Source organism: Pelodiscus sinensis, chromosome 9, assembly GCF_049634645.1.
Source record: "Pelodiscus sinensis isolate JC-2024 chromosome 9, ASM4963464v1, whole genome shotgun sequence".
Classification (NCBI taxonomy): Eukaryota; Metazoa; Chordata; order Testudines; family Trionychidae; genus Pelodiscus; species Pelodiscus sinensis.
In genome coordinates, this window is record NC_134719.1 from 1,414,877 (window position 1) to 1,433,694 (window position 18,818).

Below are 18,818 nucleotides of genomic sequence, written 5' to 3' on the forward strand. Positions count from 1 at the left end.
GAGCAGGGCCCAGGCGGCGCCCCGCACCCCGACCCCCGCGCCCGAGGGAGGAAGGGGGTTACCTAGCCACAGCGGCTGTCCTTGGGCGTTGAAGAGGAGGCTCTCGCCCTCCCGCTGGTAGGCCGGGGACACGTAGAAGTCGCTGCTGATGATGCGCTGCAGGTGGCTGTCCTGCCAGTGCAGGTCGCAGCCCTCGATGGCGCGGGTGAACACCGTCCGCCGCGGCCGCGCCAGGGGATCTGCAAAGGAACCACCGTTGGGTGTCAGGCGGCCGGTTCTGTGGTCCGGCCGCAGAACGGCGCACGGCCCGGCGGGGCCGGCAAACGAGGGGCCCTGCTCCACCCGGTGTGGCAAACAGGGCCCGTCCCTCGGCCACAGCTCGGGGGCTCCGGGAGCAGGCCAGGTTCCTGACCCACGTGCTGCGTCGCTGGAGACGAGCCCGGAGACCCAACGCCCCGTCTCAAGGTCTGTGGTCTCAGAGAGGGAGGCTGCGGGGCCTCTCACGGGGGCCGCGCTGCAGGCAAACGGCACGTCCAGCTGGGGCACCTGACCGAGGACGCGGCCCGCAAACGGCCTGGGAGCCAAGAGTGGCCGAGTGCAAATCCCGACCCTGACACCGGAAACAGAACGGCCCCCCCGGGCCAGGCCAGCAGTCCCGCTAGCCCAGGGCCCTGGCTGCTGAGAGTGACGGATGCCAGGCGCCCCAGAGGGAATGAATCGAGCGACCCCCCCCCCCCCCCCCCCCCCCCCCGTCGCCCATCCCCAGCGTCTGACAAACGGGCTAGGGCCGCCCGCCCTGCCCAGCCTGGCTAACGGCCACCTCTCCTCCAGGAACGCAGCTGGAACCTTGTATGGCCTCGTATCTCAGTTACAGGCACTGACTCTCTGCGGACACGGGCCGGTCCTTCCCAGCCTCACCCTGCGCCCCTGTGAAAGGGAGCGAGCGCCCGACCCCCCAGCCCTCCCCAAGGAAGGAAACCCCCCTGTCAACGCCTACTGTGCAGATCCAGGGAGCCCTGCGGCTCTGCAGAATTCCAGCACCACCTTCTCGGCTGCTTGTTTTGAGCGCGCCCGCACGAGGCCCTAACGTGACCGGGAAATGCCCCTCGGCACCCTACCCAAGGGCCATGCCCCGCGCTCCAGCGTCACGTCGAAAGACCCCCCCAATCAGCCTCTTTCCGTTAGCACTGCAGCCTGCAACGTAGATCAGAGCAGCGCCGGGGGCCCAGGCAGGCGCTTGGAGCCGGCTGTTGCCGGAGGAAGAGGCTACTTTGGCCGGCCTGGCTGTTTCGGGCTGAAATTGCTGTCGTGCTACTGGGCAGGGCTGCGGGGGCAGAGGAGGAATGCCTGGGAACCACAAGGGAGGGGGAGAAATGGCAGCGCTGGCAGGCGGGATAAACAGACCGAAACACGCGCCACCAGCACCCTGCTGGACTTCTGCCGTCCCAGGGGCAGAGCTGGAAAAACCACCCAGTTCCTCCCGAGACCCACGCGAGGCGAGGCTGCAGAACGGGCCACGAGGACGGATTTCAGGAATCCGTGGTGGTACAAACGCGTTATCTGACGGGAACAGAAATCATAAAAGGCACTGGGGTTGGCGGAATTTCCCTCTTCGAAGCGTGGTGCACACGGGAACCATCTAATGCTGCCGGGAGGTCAGGCAAGATGACCACAAGGGTCCCTTCTGGCCTTGGCGTCTACTCAGCAGAACCTCGATGTTCTGAACACCCTGGGAACAGCCCCCCGGCCTCCGAACAGCCCCCCGGCCTCGCAACAGCCCCCCGGCCTCCGAACAGCCCCCCGGCCTCGGAACACTGCCCATTTCTGGCTCTGGATCCAGCTACTGACACTCCCGACCACTGGGCTCCCTCCTCGGCCCGGCATGATGTCCTCCCGGGCCGGTGCGTGTGTAAGGGGCAGTGTGTGGGGGGGTGCAGACAAGCAGTCCTATGGGCCTCCCTTTACGCTGAAATACAGGCAAAGCACGGTACTTGCGGGGCGGGGGGAGATGCTTCGCTGCTGCCTGATTGGTTACTTCCAGTTTACACGGTGTCCGGTCGCACGGTCAGTGCCGAGCGGTGGGGATCCTACCACGGAGGTCGGGCTGTAGCCCTTAGTTTAAAAGTGGGGAATCCGAGGGCTACATGGGTAAGGAGCTGGCTGCCGAAAGAGGCAGACAGACGCCTCGCTGCTCTCGACACCCCACCGGGCACCCATCCGCCTTTCCACATCTGTGACTAGCCCGGGTCGCACACGGAAACAGCAGCACAACCGGGCAGGTGTTCGTGCTGGTGTCAGGAAGCCAGGCTGCGTCCCAGCAACGCGCAAGCTTCGCCCTGCCCGACTGCCCTGACACCAAGGTCTAGCAAGCACATATGGTTCCGCGTTTAGCTGAAATGGGCCGGTGGGGCGCCAGCCAACAGCTCTCGCGCCCCGCAGTGTCTCTCTGCCGGGGGAGCGCCCGATTCACAGGGAAGGCTTAAAACACTAATTACACCCAGAAGAGCGACGCTTCCTTCGCAACATCGCTGCTCCCCGCCTTCCATATTGGCTGCATCAAATACACACAAGACCAATTAGAGCGCAGCAGATGGAGCTGCCGCCAGAGCAGTATGTTTCAATTAATGTCTATTTTCAGCAAAAGGAAGGGGGGGGGAAGGGTGCTTAAAATTAAAGGGATCAAGTGCTTTGTCAGGGCTTGAGAAAATATTTCCATGCTAACGAGCATTCCCACAAATTGATTTGCGCTGGCCCCCGTTAATAACGGCTCCCCTGAAATGCACACGCTGGAGTCGCACTGTAAGAGCGTCAAGGGAGATTAAATAACCAGGCACAAAATCGTGAGGGGCAAGGTCCCGCCGCCACCAGCGAGGTCCTCCCACTTGTGGAAACGTGACGGCAAGGATTCCAGAGCGCCCCTCGCTTCGAGCGGCACAGGGCCGGACGCGTGTCTCGCTTTCCCCGGGCCCCCGGGATCCCAACCCAAAGAGCACGCACAGGGAGCTGCCTCCGCGGGTAGGGTCGACCCTGACACCGTTTCACAAAGAGGGAGAACCCAGCAGAGCCCTTTCGTGGCCATTTCAAATGAACGCCCGTGGAAACGATATTTGTGACTGAGAATCCCACCGCAGCTTCCTACTTGGGCCTGGGAACCAGCCGGGCCATGGCTTGGAAACACAGGAAACCGACCAGCCTCATTTCAGAGCAGGGCGCAAAAGGAGCCTTGTCGATGCGGAATGCCAAGTTCAGGCTGCAGTCTGCCTCCAACGGCCAGTGTTTCCAGCGTGTGTCCTGGAGAGCGTCACAGGCCAGACCTCGGGCCCGGGTGCCCTCTGCATCCCCGGCATAGCTCACCCCTCTGATAGCTGATCTGTGAGGAGAATTTCTAAAGCACTTGCCACTGGGTAACTCCGCTCCCAGTTCAGTGAATCGTAAGACACCCAGGCCAGCGCTGCACTCGAGTGGAAAGTCGGTTTAAGGTCCACAACACCAGCGGTATGAAATACGTAGCTGGAGCTGAGTTTGGTGCTGTCTTCACAGAGGGAGGCTGACAGGAGCAAACACTCCAGTCAGCTTCCCTTCCTCCTCGCGACTGCCAGGAGCACCGGCACTCACCGGAGCCACCCTCAGCGTTTGATTTAGCAGGTCTGAACTAGACCCGCTAAATGGATCGCCAGAAGAATCGACCTTCGGCATGGCAAGTGCGGATAGCATCTTCACCAGAAGCAGAGCTGAGCTAAGGATACGCGTTCTCAAAAATCCCACCACCGCTACTTCAAAGCACGTTTGATTTTCTCCCTCCCCGTCCTAGTGCGGCGATCGCTCCGCACTCAGGCAGCGGGGCGATGGGTTGGACAGACCATTGGGACTAGCGGAAACCGATCCATCAATAAGAAACAGCATCGCTGCTGAAGAATCTGATGTTTTTCCAAGTGATCAGAATGACATTAACCCCATGAGCTACCAACGCAGGGCAAGGAATTTGCTGCAGGGTGATGTTCACCGTGCCAGCACTTCACTTAGGCTGCTATCCGGCTGATGCCAACCACAGGCTCGCCCAGGGACAGGACTCTGCTGAGGCCCCGTGGGAGCCGCCCCGTTCCCACTCACCTTGGCCGTGATTGGAGCTCTGCGTCAGCGCGTTGGTGATGTTGGGCAGCTCGTTGCCGTAATTCCCGTCCTCCAGCGGGCACACGTCCATGTCGCCCCACTTCCGGAGCTGCCGGAGCCAGCAGGACTTCTCCTCCAGCTTGCAGTGCGGGTTCAGCACCACGCACACCCACAGGGCCCCTGCGCAGAGAGAAAGCGACACAAACCCACACACGCATGGCAAAAGGCTTCAGCGTGATCGGACCGCGGCCAGCTGGCTTCGCGCGCACCCCCAGCCCTCTGCCTGCCGTGAAAGCTGGGAAGGTTTCTAAAGCCCCCACCGCCCCCGAAGGGCCCCTAGGAAGCGTAAAGCAAATTAAGCACAACTCCGTAATGAAGCTAACCTACAATCTCAAGAGGTTGAGGACCTGTCTGTTGGTTTGACAGGACTTCTCCCTGCCAGGACCTCCCCCGGCTTGAACTACGCATGGACGCAAGCTCAGAAACGCCCCGGCAAGCAGGCAAGTCAGCCTCTCCCCAGACTAACCCGATGCTGATCCTGCGCCTCCCCCCCGGGTTCCCATTCAAAGCAGAATTTCTGTTGCCACCGTTCTTTGGGCTGTTGGCATCCGGCTGCTTGCAGAGATTTGATTTCCTTTGGGTCCAGTCCCCCCGAGTCCCCAGGCTGCAGCAGAGACGTTGGGAGTTTGTGTCCTGGGGGAAGCTGGACCCAGAGTGCAGGCTGACAGGCACCCCCCCTTGCCCAGCCCAGGGGAGGAGCATGACCCAGGACGGTGGCGGCTAGCAGCAGCGCTCTGGATCGGCTGAGGGGCTCACTGCGAGAGAGCCGTCCGCTCTCCTTCCTCCGTGCCCAGCCCGCCTGTTCCCACGCACGAAGGCGAATTTCACACCCTCTCCTTTCCAACCACCTCTGGTCAGCGGCGCACAGCGGCCTGCGTCGGGTCCTGGAGGCACCCACCAACTCAGCTAGGGATGTAAAATCCCATCGAATCGGTTAACTAGCTACATGTTACGGTTAACCGGTTAGCCACTTAAATGGGAGCCCGGGGGCTAGGGAGCTGCTGGGCCGGGCTGCCGGATAATGGGATCTCCGCGTTCTCCGGTCCTGGGCCAGGTAACAGGTTAACCATTCGCATCCCGTGTCCACCCGGCTTTCGTAAATTACAGCGTTCACCATTCTCGCTCACTCTGGTTCCGTCTCGGCAGAGAATCAGCTCTAGCATCCCACGGCACATGGTGGGTTCAAAAGAACCGTCAGGAAAGGGAGCAGAGAAATCTCTACGAACGGCTGATACTGGAAGCTGGAATTGTTCTAAATATAATCACCGCTTTCATGGAGAAACGACACCCCGGAAATCTGCCACGTGCGTTCTCCCGCCACTTGTCGGCTTATCCTGGCAAAACGCTAGGGGGACCGAGGGGACACGCTCTGGGTTTTAACGTGAAAAGTTGCCTGCCGGAGGCGTCAGGAAGAGAGGAGGCAGAAGCGGGGTTGGTATTTCCCGATGCCTCTCGCTGACAGAGGCAGCATCTTAGAAAGGATCATTTGAAACGCTCCCTCTAACAAGTCATGGAAAAGATTCCAAAGAATATTTTGCGTGTTTCCTGATCAGACTGATCCAGCGAGAGGCGAAATCCATCGCTAAAACAAAGAGATTTGAGTCCTTTAATGGAAAATCGCAGGGCAACCGTCGCTACGAAGTCACGTCTGACCCCTCCGGGATACAGTCCTGTCGTTACCAGCGCTGCTACCGTCTCGGTGACAACAGGCTTGGAAAGACACGGGCACCTGGGCTCGAACGAAACGCTCTGTACGCGCTACGCGGCTCAGCAGCATTTCTGGCGCAGGGATGAGCATGGGAGCTAAGTGCCCGGACTGGGCCGCCGGCTGCCGAAGCACTGACGTGCCCGGCCGTGCAAGGAAAGCGAAAGGCCGGAGTGCTGCCCGCCCCCTAGAGCGGCCTGCTAGCGGGGGCGCGGTGTCGGCTTTCGGAGGCGCTGAAGAGCGTCAACCAACCCGGAAAGCCAATACGAGCGGCGACCGCAGCGGCTGCAAAAGTCAGAACCAGGGGCCTTGAACAGCCTTTGTCAGGCCTCTGGCCCGTGTCGCGTGAGGCTGCGAGGCCAGAAGCAAAGCGGGGCTCAGAAAGGGGCTGGATACGTTCCCGGAGGGCGGATCCATTAGTGGCCATTGGCCTCGCCGGCCAGTGCCCCACGCCCAGGCCCTGAGCCCTCTGCCTAACACAGGCTGGGACTGGACACCAGGGAGGGATCACTCGAAACCGCCCTGTCCTGTTCCTCCCCCGAAACACCTGGCACTGGCAGGGAGAGGACGCTGGGCTGGATGGGCGGGACCGTTCAGTCAAACCAACCCAGGCGCTGGGGCACCGAAGTCCTCACTGCGTTGCCGTGGAGACCGATTCTCCCCCATCCCCCAAAATCTCCAGTCCCCGGGGGCTCTCTGCCGGCAGCGGTTAGAGGACCCGGCCTGTGCTAAGCCGCCTCTTGGCCGGGACACGCGCGAGAGTGGAACGAATCCAGCGGGATGTGATCTGGGAAGTGGGATCGTCCCCTCCGGTCAAACGAGGGGCGATTTCACGGAGCTGGGGTTTAAACGCCTGGGCTCCCGTCTACCTAGCCCGGCCTCCTACGGAGCTAGTGGTTTGTCTGCTGCGCTGCCCCATAACCCTCCACGTGGCCGTGGCTGGAAACAGGATCTGCCCGTCACGAGTACACTGCGGCCCGAGACAGCGATTTCGGCAATAGGAGGAAGGGGGTTAAGGCTTCCTCCAGCCCAGAGCTCTGGAGCGGAGACGCACTCACGTTCCATAGATAAGGTCACCCTCCCCCCCAAAAAATCAAAGAACGGCTCCTATTTCCTACAACGGCCTCCCCTGCCGGACCCGGGGAACGCCCCGCTGTAAACAAACCGGGGCGGGGTAAATACACCCACCCCCGCGGATTAAGGTCAGACTGCCGTTCAGCTGGTTGCTATTTCTCATGATGGGGATTAATCCCAAATCCTGACCCACTGGTGCAAACCCGGCAAGCACCACAACTCGCAGACTAACCCCACAGCGGAGCTTTTGTTTGGCTCGGCGCCCGGCCCTTTCAATTACGCTCAGTTTGCAGGCTAGATCCAAGCAAATTAGGCCTTTGAGGGGGTTTTTCAACTAGGAAATCCAGCCAAGCCCCTCGCTTTTCACCCAGCATAATCCACAATCTATTTTAAGGCTGGTCTTTTTCCAGGCATGAACAAGGCTTTCAGTGTTTGTACTAATAAGAATTTGCTATTAAATGTGATTTTTAGAGGGCCCGTCTTCTCTTCCATACCACAAAGCCAGGTGATCGGCAGCTCATCTTAAATAGACAAGTGCAGGGCTGCTATCTTACAACGTCTTAGGTCTTTATGGTGAAGAATTGCAGTGCTTTGAACACTGGGGTAAGTGCAAGTGGAGACAGGGCCCACTGTCTCACAGGTGGCAAACCCTACCCTGAACCTCACTGGATCACAATCAGACCTTGCAGCCATGAGTTCCACAGGTTAACCTCGCTGCATTAAAACCACATTTCCTTTTATCCACTTACCACTTATTATCTTTCAAATGTCACTGGCTAGTCCCCTGGCTCCTGTTTTAGGAGAATGAGTAAAGAGCAGCCTCTAACGTACAAACCCTCCGCTTCTGGCTTCCCTCCAGCACGTCTCCTTTCCCGCCCCCCTCACTGCGCCATATGGCAGTCTCGCCACATCTTGGACAATTTTCATCCCTAATCTCCGACGCCCACTGCTCCCACCGTCTCCCTTTCGGAAGGTGCCTGGGTGGGGACACGGCCGTGCCCTGGAGCGACAGGGTACCACTGCAAGATCTGCTGCCTTCAGGGCGAGCCTGGTGTTTCTCTGTCCCGTCCCAGCGCCTGCTTTTCAGACCACGGGTGCTGGTGTACACCGAGCCGTTCCCTGCGTGCGAATCCAGCCATGCCGCGGGGGCGTGCCGATGTCTTTCCCACGTGCATTGCTTTGCATTTCAGTGGCCACCGCGCCGACCTTGCCTTGGTAGCACCTCCCCTCCTTCGCCAGCCCCGATAGATACACCAGCGCCAGGCCCCCCTCGCCACGCTGGGGCACCCCACCGCGAGCCCCCTGCCGCGCTGCACACGGCCCGTTCGTCCGGCTCTGCTTCCTGCCGCTGCAATCCAGTGGCTGGACTAGGACCAGGGAGACAAATTCCTGGCCAGAGGACCTGGCTCGGAGACTCTCGGCAAGTCCCTTCCCTTCCATGTGGCTGCCCACAGGGGCTCAACTGACCCCGGCTACGCAAGGACGACAAGGGCAGATGTGTCCCCCTGGGCTCCGAGACCCCTTCTCGGCCTGGGGGATCCCCCTGGGCTGCAGCACAGCGCTGCATTTGCTCCCCCTGGACGCTCTCCAAGGTGCCTGGGAGGAAACACGAGCACCTGCTCTGCAGCCCCCTGGGCCGGGTGTCGCCTCTGGACTGAGCAGCGCCGGGGGGGCAACAGGCCCTGGGCCACGGGGCGGGTTTTTCCTTCACTTGTAACCGGCAGCTTCTACTCGCTTCTACTGCACGCGGCCCTCGAGCGCAGGAGCCGCACGGCGGCCTGGTGTCCGCGGGCCCGTCTACGGGGGGGCTCAGGGAGGCTGGTGGGGGGCTGCCCTGCTGTCACGCAAGGCAGCAGACCGGGGGGCGCGGCAGCTGGCCAGGGAGGGGCTGGCGCGTAACCCGCTCGCCTGCCATGGGAACGGGCGGGGGCTTGCGACAGCCCCCGGAGCAGAGCATCGGCGTTGCCCCCACCCTGGGGACAATCCCCAGCCCGCTCCCGCAATGAACGCAGACGAGGCTGGGGGGGGAGCGAGTCCCCCTGGTTAAACCCCAAAGCGTCACCCCCGGACAAAGAGTTAACGTTTTGCTCCCCTGGACACAGCTGCGGACGCGCCTCTCCCCCTGCACTTCGGGTCAGTGGGGGACCCTATTTCCAGCCCACGGCGCAGACCCCCCCAAGCCCACTGAGCCCAGCCGCTCCCTGGACCTCTGAGCCGGTGTCTCTGCGGAAGGGCAAGCAGGGGGATCGAACCCTCCTCCCCCGCCACCAGGCCCGCGACGCCTTGCGCAGCCCCCTCGCGACGCCCGCAGGCCGCTCCGCCCACCGAGCTCCCTGCCACCCCGGGGACCTTACCCAGCTCGTCCCACAGCTGCCGGCACTTGTCCGTCATGCCCGTCCCCTGCTGCCTCCAGAGCGCGAGCCGGGGGTCCGCCATGAACTGCTCCGTGATGAGCGTCAGCATCCGGGCGCCGTTGGAATCGCGCATCCGCAGCATCTCGCGCACCTGCGGCGGGGGGGAGAGGTCGGGAAAAGGCCTCTAGGGAGAGACGGGAGGGGCCAGCTGGAGAGGAGGGGGTTGGAGACCCGCCCCGGCCCCAGCGGGATCCCAGTCGTGTGCTGGGGAGGAAGCTGCTGCCGGGCTGCCTTGAGCCAGGCCGTCCCCCACCTGCGGGTCGCAATCCCCACGTGGGTCGTTCCGTGTTCCCGCTAATCTTCCCCAGCCCGAGCGGAGTGAATATTGTGTGCACCGACGCCGGGGGGCCGTGCGACGCCGGGGGGCCGTGCGACGCCGGGGGGCCGTGCGACGCCGGGGGGCCGTGCGACGCGTCACCTTCGTATTGGGGCACGTAACAACACTCAGGCGGTGGGGGTAGGGCCAAGGGGTTCTGAGCGTGGGAGGGGGCTCAGGGCTCCAGCGGGGGACACAGACTCGGGGGTGAGGCCGGGTTTGAGGTTTAGGAGGCTGCTCCAGGGTTACTGCGAGGAGAGAAAACCCGCCCCCCAGCAATCTGTCCATGCAGCAGCACCTGGGCTGGGGGGATGGCACCTTTCCCAGCCCTGGCCGCTCTATGCCTGGGCCAGGATGGGCCCCACAGCAGGGCCAAGGCCGTGCCACGGCAGGGTTGGCGTCACAGCACGGTGTCACTGGAGCCCTGGCTGCAGCTGGACCCGGGCCGGGTCAGGGACAGGCCGCCTCAGCCACAAGCACCACGGGAGCTGGGTCCGCACGGCCACGGCAGCATTAGGGCCGGGGCTGAGCTGCAGGACCAGGGACGGGGCTGGGCCTGGCCACCCACCGCAGGTTGGAGGGCAGGCTAGGCTGGGCCGCCTCCCCCGGCTGTCACGGTCTCTGCCCTGCGTGGGGCAAACAGGCGGTGACCGGTGCTGCCAGGGATGGCGCTGGACGTGCCGGGGCCCGGGGCCAAAGCCCAGCGCCCCCAGCCGCAGCCCGAGCTCCAGTGCCCGAGGTGAATGTGGCCCCCACTTCCGGGGGGGCTCAGGCAGGGGCCACGTCGTCGTGAGAGAGGCCCTGTGCTCGGCGCCGTCAGCCCCTCAGGACTTGCCCACGCGTCACCCCGCGGGCGGAGAGCCGACGGGAGCGGCGCCGCGGAAAGCTCAGACCCCCGACTGGGCCAGGGGGGCCCGGCGCCGAGCCGGCTGCCTGAGGAGGAGGAGCCGTGTGGGGAAGGGCCGAGGAGCCGGCCACTCACCTTGGCGAACATGGAGTTGAGCTGCTTGCCGGAGCCGTAGTACCCTCCCTGCGACAGGAACAGCTTCACCTGCTCGCGCACTTGCTCCTCGTCCAAATGCCAGCAGTTCTCGTCGTCGATGCTGGCGCCGGCGGTGGGGTCCGGCGCACCTGGCGGGAGGGAGGCGATCGCGTTTACAGCGGCAGACCCGGGCGCTCTCCCCTCCCGCGCGTCCTGAGGGGAGAAGGCCGAGAGGCTGCCCGGCGGTCTGAGGCCTAAGCCCTCTGCAGGCCCGGCTGGCGTCGAGAACGTCTCAGCCAACGCCTGGTGCTCCCCGTCGGTCGGCAAGCTAGGCCGGGGGCGCAGGCAAGGAGGGGAAGCGAACGTCCCAGGGCCTCGCGCTGCTGTTCCAAGGGACTGAACGGTGAGAACCGACCCAGGGAGAAGCCAAAGGATCTGGCGCGGGTCAGGTGAGTTACGGCAGCTCCCCACGAGGAGGAGTTCACGTTGCAGCGCCCTGGTTGTGCAAGGAGAGCCGGGGGAGCCCGACAGGATCAGGGCCTGAGGTGACAAACCAAACCGGCTCAGGAGAGGGCTAAAACCACCCCCGTGCCCCTCAGCCAAGCCAGATAAGATCAGACGCACGTCTGGTTTCTTTTAAACACGACGGGGATACGGACGCGCTCACTAAGCTGCGATTCTCACTCTTGTCAGTCGGGGGAGATTCCACCCCCCCCCCCCCGTTCCTCCAAGCCATGGGTTCCCAAACTGGGGGGGGGTTAAGAAATTCCAGGGGGGGGGCCTGAGGCGACCCAGCCCCCCTCCTGCCAACCCTCCCCCCCCCTTAGTTTTGCTGCTATTTTTGTTTTTTGGCCCTGGTCAGTTCCTTTTTTTTTTCGCTCAAAAGTTTTGCTGCTGGGGGAGGGGGAAGGGGGCGTCATCGTGAGGGTTTCTCAAAAATCAAAAAGGATGCTGAGAAGTTTGGGAATTGCTGCTCCAAGCCTTCCTCGGAGAAGCGGCCCCCATGCTCATGACTGGCCCTGCTGGGCTGAATCGGGATATTTCCAAGGGAAACGTTCTGAGTGTCTTGGACAAGAAGCGGGGGGTCGGGTTTTCCCTTCACACCCCGCTTGTTCCTACTCAGCTCCCCCTGGTTTGCTGTGTTAAGAGCCAGCACCAATGAACACCCCTTGCTTTGCAGGCTGGCGCTACCGCGGCGCCCGGCCTGGGGCGGGGGTAGAACAGCGGCGTAGCGGGAATGCCTGGCGCCGCGGCGGGCCGTTTGCAGGGAAGCTGCCGGAATAGCCCTTCCGCGCCAAGCCCAGCGGAGCGCCGCATGGAGATGAAAGACCCAGCGGGCGCGGCAGCGGCTAGATAAAATGCAGCTTGTGCCTGTCGAGCAGCCGGCGAGACGCATTCAGAAGCCTCGGCGGCGCGGACCGCCTGGGAAATTAAAAACCATTTTGCATGGCGGAGCCGCTGTCAGCGTGTGCGCACCACAAACACGGAGCCGTGTTAGCCCTTCCCCCTTCTCCCCAGGCGGCTCTGTGAGCCCCGCCCGACGCCGCGCCGCGGGAGAAAGGGTCAGCTGGATGCGCGACTTGAAACAAAGCCCTTCGCCCCCTGGGCCAGACGGGGTTTGGTTCCAGGGGGACAACAGGCCCCACAGAAATTCGACAGGGAAAAACAATGATGGTGAAAAATCACAATGCCCGGCCGGCTCCGCTGAACTTGCGCCCACTTCTCTCGCGCTTATCACCGCCCGCGAGCGAGCACGGGGGCAGTGCCGGCCGGGCAGGATGCCGCACGCGCCGCCGAGGGAAAGTGGCGACCATGGCGTTGGGAACGCGGCCCGGCGGGCACCTCTCGACCAGCGCCACGGGCTGGCTAGGAAAGGCTGCTGTCACCTTCCCGGCCCTCGCTGAGGTAGGGAGAATTTCCGGAAGGTTCCCCCCGCCCGGCACGCCATACGGACAGCTCCCCCGCTGCGCCACGGACCCCACCCTGACTGGCGCTGAGCGCAGGCAACTCCGAGAAACCGCTGCTAAGCCAACGCATCGAAATCCGCCCCCTAACGAAAACCAAAGCGAACGCTTCCGCCGGAGCCAGGGAACTGCTTCTGAGGGGAAGGGAGCGTACCCAAGCCCCTCTGCCCTCGACCCGATAAGCTGCCATGACTTGTCTTTTTACACGTCCTTTGACTTGCTAATTCCCTGGGTGCGGGACTTTCGGGCCGAGCCCTCAGCATACCCGTGCCCTGCCAGAGGGGGCGCCGACTGCCATTTCCTCAGCCGCACCATCGACAAGCGACGGAGCAGTATGCCCGGGGCCGCGTCTAAGCCAGCGGAAAGGAAAAGAACCAGAACCGGCGCCAGCGAAGCCCAAAAGCGCCCGTGTGGCGAAAACGGAGACAGCAGGCATCCAGACTTAATGCACCCAAGGGTACTGAAGGAGTTGGCAAATGTCATTGAGGAGCCTTTGGCCATTATCTTTGAAAAGTCGTGGAGATCGGGCGAAATCCCGGATGATTGGAAAAGGGCAAATGTAGTGCCCATCTTCAAAAAAGGGAAGAAGGACGATCCAGGGAACTATAGGCCGGTCAGTCTTACCTCGGTTCCTGGAAAAATCATGGAAGGGATCCTAAAGGAATCCATTTTGAGACACTTGAATGAGAGGAAAGTGATCAGGAATAGTCAGCATGGATTCACAAAGGGCAAGTCGTGCTTGACCAATCTGATTGGCTTCTATGATGAGGTAACTGGCTCAGTGGACATGGGAAAGTCAGTGGATGTTGTGTACCTTGACTTTAGCAAGGCTTTTGATACGGTCTCCCACGATATTCTTGCCAGCAAGTTAAGGGAATGCGGATTGGATAAATGGACGGTAAGATGGATAGAAAGATGGCTAGAAGGCCGGGCCCAGCGGGTAGTGATCAACGGTTCGATGTCAGGATGGCGGTCTGTTTCTAGTGGAGTGCCCCAAGGTTCTGTTCTGGGACCGGTTTTGTTCAATATCTTTATTAATGACCTGGATGAGGGGATAGATTGCACCCTCAGCAAGTTTGCAGATGACACTAAGCTAGGGGGAGAGGTAGATACGTTTAAGGGCAGAGATAGGGTCCAGAGTGACTTAGACAAATTGGAGGATTGGGCCACTAGAAATCTCATGAGATTCAACAAAGACAAGTGTAGAGTCCTGCACTTGGGACGGAAGAATCCCAAACATTGTTACAGGCTGGGGACCAACCAGTTAAGTAGTAGTTCTGCAGAAAAGGACCTGGGGGTTACAGTGGATGAGAAGCTGGAGATGAGTCAACAGTGTGCCCTTGTAGCCAAGAAGGCTAATGGCATATTAGGTTGCATTAAGAGGAGCATTGCCAGCAGATCCAGAGATGTCATTATCCCCCTTTATTCGGCTTTGGTGAGGCCACATCTGGAGTACTGTGTCCAGTTCTGGGCCCCCCACTACAAAAAGGATGCGGACGCATTGGAGAGGGTCCAGCGGAGGGCAACCAAAATGATTAGGGGTCTGGAGCATATGACCTACGAGGAGAGGCTGAGGGACTTGGGTCTGTTTAGTCTGCAGAAGCGAAGAGTGAGGGGGGACTTGATAGCAGCCTTCAACTTCCTGAAGGGAGGTTCCAAAGAGGCTGGAGAGAGGCTGTTCTCAGTAGTGACAGGTGGCAGAACAAGGAGCAATGGTCTCAAGTTGTGGTGGGAGAGGTCCAGATTGGATATTAGGAAAAACTATTTTACTAGGAGGGTAGTGAAGCATTGGAATGGGTTACCTAGGGAAGTAGTGGAGTCTCCATCCCTAGAGGTGTTTAAGTCTCGGCTTGACAAAGCCCTGGCCGGGTTGATTTAGATGGGATTGGTCCTGCCTAGAGCGGAGGGCTGGACTTGACGACCTTCTGAGGTCTCTTCCAGTTCTGATTCTATGATAAGGGGATGGTTGGATGAAATAACATGATCTTGGTAACTAATTGACCATTCATTTCCAGTTGGAAATAGGTCAATGGAGGGATGATAGGAGTTGCTATAGGGAACTTTCTGGGTGTCTGGCTGGTGAGTCTTGCCCACATGCTCAGGGTTTAGCTGATCGCCATATTTGGGGTCAGGAAGGAATTTTCCTCCAGGGTGGATTGGCAGAGGCCCTGGAGGTTTTTCGCCTTCCTCTGTAGCATTGGGCACAGATCACAGCTGAAGGACTCTCTGCATGTTGGGGCCTTCAAAGTATTGGAAGGCTTCAATATCTGAGACATAGGTGAGAGGATTATTCTAAGAGGGGTGGGCGAGATTCTGTGGCCTGCACTGTGCAGGGGGTCAGACTAGATGATCATAATGGTCCCTTCTGACCTTAAAGTCTATGAGTCTATGAGTCTATGAGTCCCACGTCCACTGACACAAAGGGCCAAATTCACCTGCGGCTTTGGAATAGGCCCAAGGGATTGAGCCCCCTTCGGGTCAACACCAGGCTGGAGTTTAAAGACCCTCTGTCTCTATTCCTGGCGAGCGCCGTTACCCCACTAACGAAGGGGAGAGAGGCTGCTGTATTATCCAGAGGCAGGGAGCCAGGACCTGCCTGTCTTAGGCCTGGGCGGTAGAGAAGTGCTGCTCCCCCGTTTCACAGAGGGACTAAGTGACATGCTCAAGGTCATACAGGGAGTCTGAGGCAGGGCATGGACCCGAAGCTGCCCCCCACCCACCTAACCACTGGGCTATACTGTCCTCTCATGGCCTGGCTTGTAATGTTCTGAGCACCCATTGCTCTTAATGGGTATATCTATACGGGGATAAAATCCGGCTTCGGATCAGCTAACTTAGAACTCATATGATTCAGGGGGCTGAAAAACTGCTGAGAAGACATTTAGGCTTTGCTGGACCCCAAGCTATAGGACAGACTCCAGCCCAAGTCTGACTGACTACATGGCAGTTTTTAGCCCCACCGGCCCAAGTCAGCTGACCCGGGGCAGCTGCAGCCATGTCAAGGGGCTTTTATTCCCAAGCAGAGATACCCAGTGTCTCCTAGCACGAGAACAAGTCAGTGAAAGTGAAAGATGACAGATTTAAAACTCTTAAAAGGAAATACTGTTTCATATGATATACAATGAAACTGTGGAACTCATCGCTGCAGGAAGTCAGTGAGGCCAAGTATTTAACAAGATCAAAGACAGACAAGAATATGTAGACACACCAATGCAGGGGGCTAAGTTCCTACACTGGCTTACTGTGGGGTTTCTGTGCCTTGGAGCATTTGGCGTCAGCCACTGGTGGAGACGGTATCCTGGATAGATGGAGTTTGGTCTCGTAGTCTGGCAATTCCCCGGTTCCTAGGGAAGAAGTGCGGAGGAATGGGCAGGACACTGGGTTGGACTCCAAATATTGGGTTAAATTCCTAGCTCTGCTACCATCCTTCTGGTTGACCTTGGGCAAGTCACTTCCTTTCTGTTCCTCAGTTTCCCCACCTGCAAAATGGGGAGGAGAGTGACCTCCTGCGATGGCTCTTTCCATCGAAGGGCTATACGGATAAGCCAGGTGTGGTAAGGAGTAGGAAGTGACAACAGTGGGAGCTGTGGACTCTCAGCGCCTCCGAAAAATGAGGCCGGCCGATTTTTACATTGAAACCCAAGAGCAACGACCAAGGGGAGTGTTTAACAACAGGGAAAACTGGAATGAGCCAGCTGGCAGGAGTAGCATGGCCGGATTTCTCCCCCCCCCCCCCGCGGTGTACTTTGTGACGCTGTCCCCCTTCACCAGAACGCCCCTCCCAGTTTTCACATCCAATGTTTCGAGTTGGGCTGAATAGCCACACGGTTCCTACGCTTCAAAACGGCAATCTAGTCATTACCTGGGGATTTATGTTGCACTGATATAAAAGATTCATGGAGGGTGTTTGTAATAGCAGACTCCTACACATGCGACCGGAAAGAGCAGATAACAGGTTCCCAATTCTACTGGGGAAATAGATAAACATTTATGAGTAAATAATGGTATCTGTGAGCGTTTAAATATTAATGATGGGAACCATCAATTGTATGTTGCCAATTTTAACGCTGCATTAACCTAGCCAGTAGAATGCCGTCACCTAAATAAAACCAAAGGGTCGTTCTGTGTCCGGACTCCAAATTAGCAGGCATGGCAGGTAAAGCAGGCCCCGAAACTGCTTCAAAAGTTGCTTATATGATAATCTTCCGAGTCTAATCCCGTTTTCAGCTAAGCTTGATCCATTTCCCACATGATCAGGCTGTAATGTAAGGAACTCGTCACCCACCACACGCATCTCACGCGGAAAGGGGGCAACCCAACCTGCACACTTTGGAAGGACAGCAGCAAATGGAACTGGTCCAACTAGCACCAGTCACACAGCCCCAACATTCCTCCAGCCTCAGGGCTTCAGAATTTCCCCTCCACGTCCAGACGTCCCCTTACGGGAACCAGCGTTGGTCTAGCGCATCGAGGACACCGAACCTCCGGTTGAAAGATGAGCAGAACTCAGTGGCTGGGGCTGGAGAGACCCCAATTCCGTGACGGAATGCGGAGCACAGCTGGACGCTCGCTCTGGTCACATGACCGCAAGGCAGCGAGTCGCTCGCGTGGCAGGTGGAGGGGAGAAGAGGAGAACGCCAGGGAATAGTCAGATACTTCCTGGCTTGTCTCCAGTGGCCACAGGGCCCCCGGTGCTTAACCCTGGCCAAGTTCTCCCAAGCTGGTGCTCCCCAACGGGCTCAGGGGGCAGGCAGCCCTTCACCCCAAAGGGTCAGAGGTGGGAAAGGCAGAAAGGCCTCAGCAGCAGCACCCTCCCTCCTGGGGGTAACGTGGGATGGGGAAGGGCCGGGGCTCTGCGCTGTGGGTGGGCAGGGACTAGACATGTGGGATGGACACACACCCTTCCCTTTAGCTTCTGCTCCCCATACGGGGAGGCAGCCAGCCTGAGTGCAGAGCAGAAGAGGCCAGAGCCTCTTCCAGCCACTGGGAAGCTGCCCCTGTAGCGCAGCAGCTGCCTAGGAGAGCCTGGCTAGGTGGGGCAAAAAGGGGCAGGGAGAGCACAGGGGCCCTAGAGTGGGCGGGGCAGGGCAGGGCAGGGAGGAGCACGTAGGGTGGTGACGTGTCCTGCCCTTTGCTAAAGCAGGAGGCTGGGATGGGAGTGCGATGCGTCGCAGATCGGACGGGCGTGGGGCTCCCTGGTATTGCTTTCGGGACCCCCAAGATCCACTGCGTTTCTTGCTGGTTTCCCCTCCCCCACTCGCAAAGGTACAGGCTGAACCTCTCTAGTCTGGCACTCTGATCCGGCAACCTCCGTGGTCCGGCGTGATGTTAGTCCGCCGGGTGTCCACGTATCACGGCGTGGCCAAGCTCCCCGTGGTCCCAGAAAGTTTGTTTACAGCCCCCAGGCCTGGCGCGCAGTGTTCTGTGCTGTTACTTCGCTCTAATTCCCCCCAAATGTCTCTAAGAGCCCAGCAAGCCGTGGCAGTGTTGGTAATGCGGCTAGGCAACACCGGCCTGCTGAGGCTTGGCAAATGCTCTGGGCCGGCACCGGTCCGATCCTGAGGATGCCGGACTCGAGAAGTTCAGCCTGTGTTCGTCTAGCGATTTAAACAGCCCTTATCTCTGTAGAGTCGGAGGGTCTCAGAGCCACATGCTGCAGCCCCGGTTCCCCAGATCTCAGCCCCTGCCTCCTTCCTTCCTGCTCTTTGCACAAGTCACAAGCTCGCAACTCAAAAGTTACAGCCCATCAGAACTCGAGGGAGCCGTCTGAAGGGGCCCGGCCACATCGGGACCTGGGGGGGGAGAGATTGAATAGGCAAGTGCTTGGAAACAGGGAGGGGGGCAAATGTGGAGGAGAAGAGGTGGATTTTTTTTAACCCTGGAAGGCGGCACCTTCGCCAGCCCAACAGACCCACAAGGCGGCTGCTGCGAGAGCGGCACTAAAAGGCAGTGAAGAGTCTCCGCTCCCGTCTCGGGTGCTCGGCTTCGGGGCTTCTCCGCCAACCCGGGAAGCTTTGAGGGAGGTCGAAGCATCCTGGAGCCCTTGCCCTAGGACGACAGCTCTGGGAGAAATCCTGAAGCAGCGCTCAAAGCCGGCTGAGTCACGGCCTGCCCCGAGGCCCGGCAGACATCCGTGAGGAATGTCTCATGACTGCACACGGGGCGCTACGGAAAGCCGCTGGCCGCGTGTCTG

The 18,818-nt window shown here is 59.9% G+C and overlaps 1 protein-coding gene across 1 annotated transcript in view; it reads right to left on the reverse strand.

The window, feature by feature from the left end:
* Nucleotides 1-18,818, reverse strand: part of ZSWIM5 (zinc finger SWIM-type containing 5) — a 162,080-nt gene that overhangs the window by 19,217 nt on the left and 124,045 nt on the right. The window contains exons 3-6 of the mRNA XM_075935847.1: nucleotides 10,662-10,810; nucleotides 9,304-9,454; nucleotides 4,111-4,290; nucleotides 63-239 (exon numbers count right to left, since the gene is read on the reverse strand). Of these exons, the coding sequence (XP_075791962.1) occupies nucleotides 63-239; nucleotides 4,111-4,290; nucleotides 9,304-9,454; nucleotides 10,662-10,810 (657 nt within the window). The remainder of the gene's footprint in view (nucleotides 1-62; nucleotides 240-4,110; nucleotides 4,291-9,303; nucleotides 9,455-10,661; nucleotides 10,811-18,818) is intronic.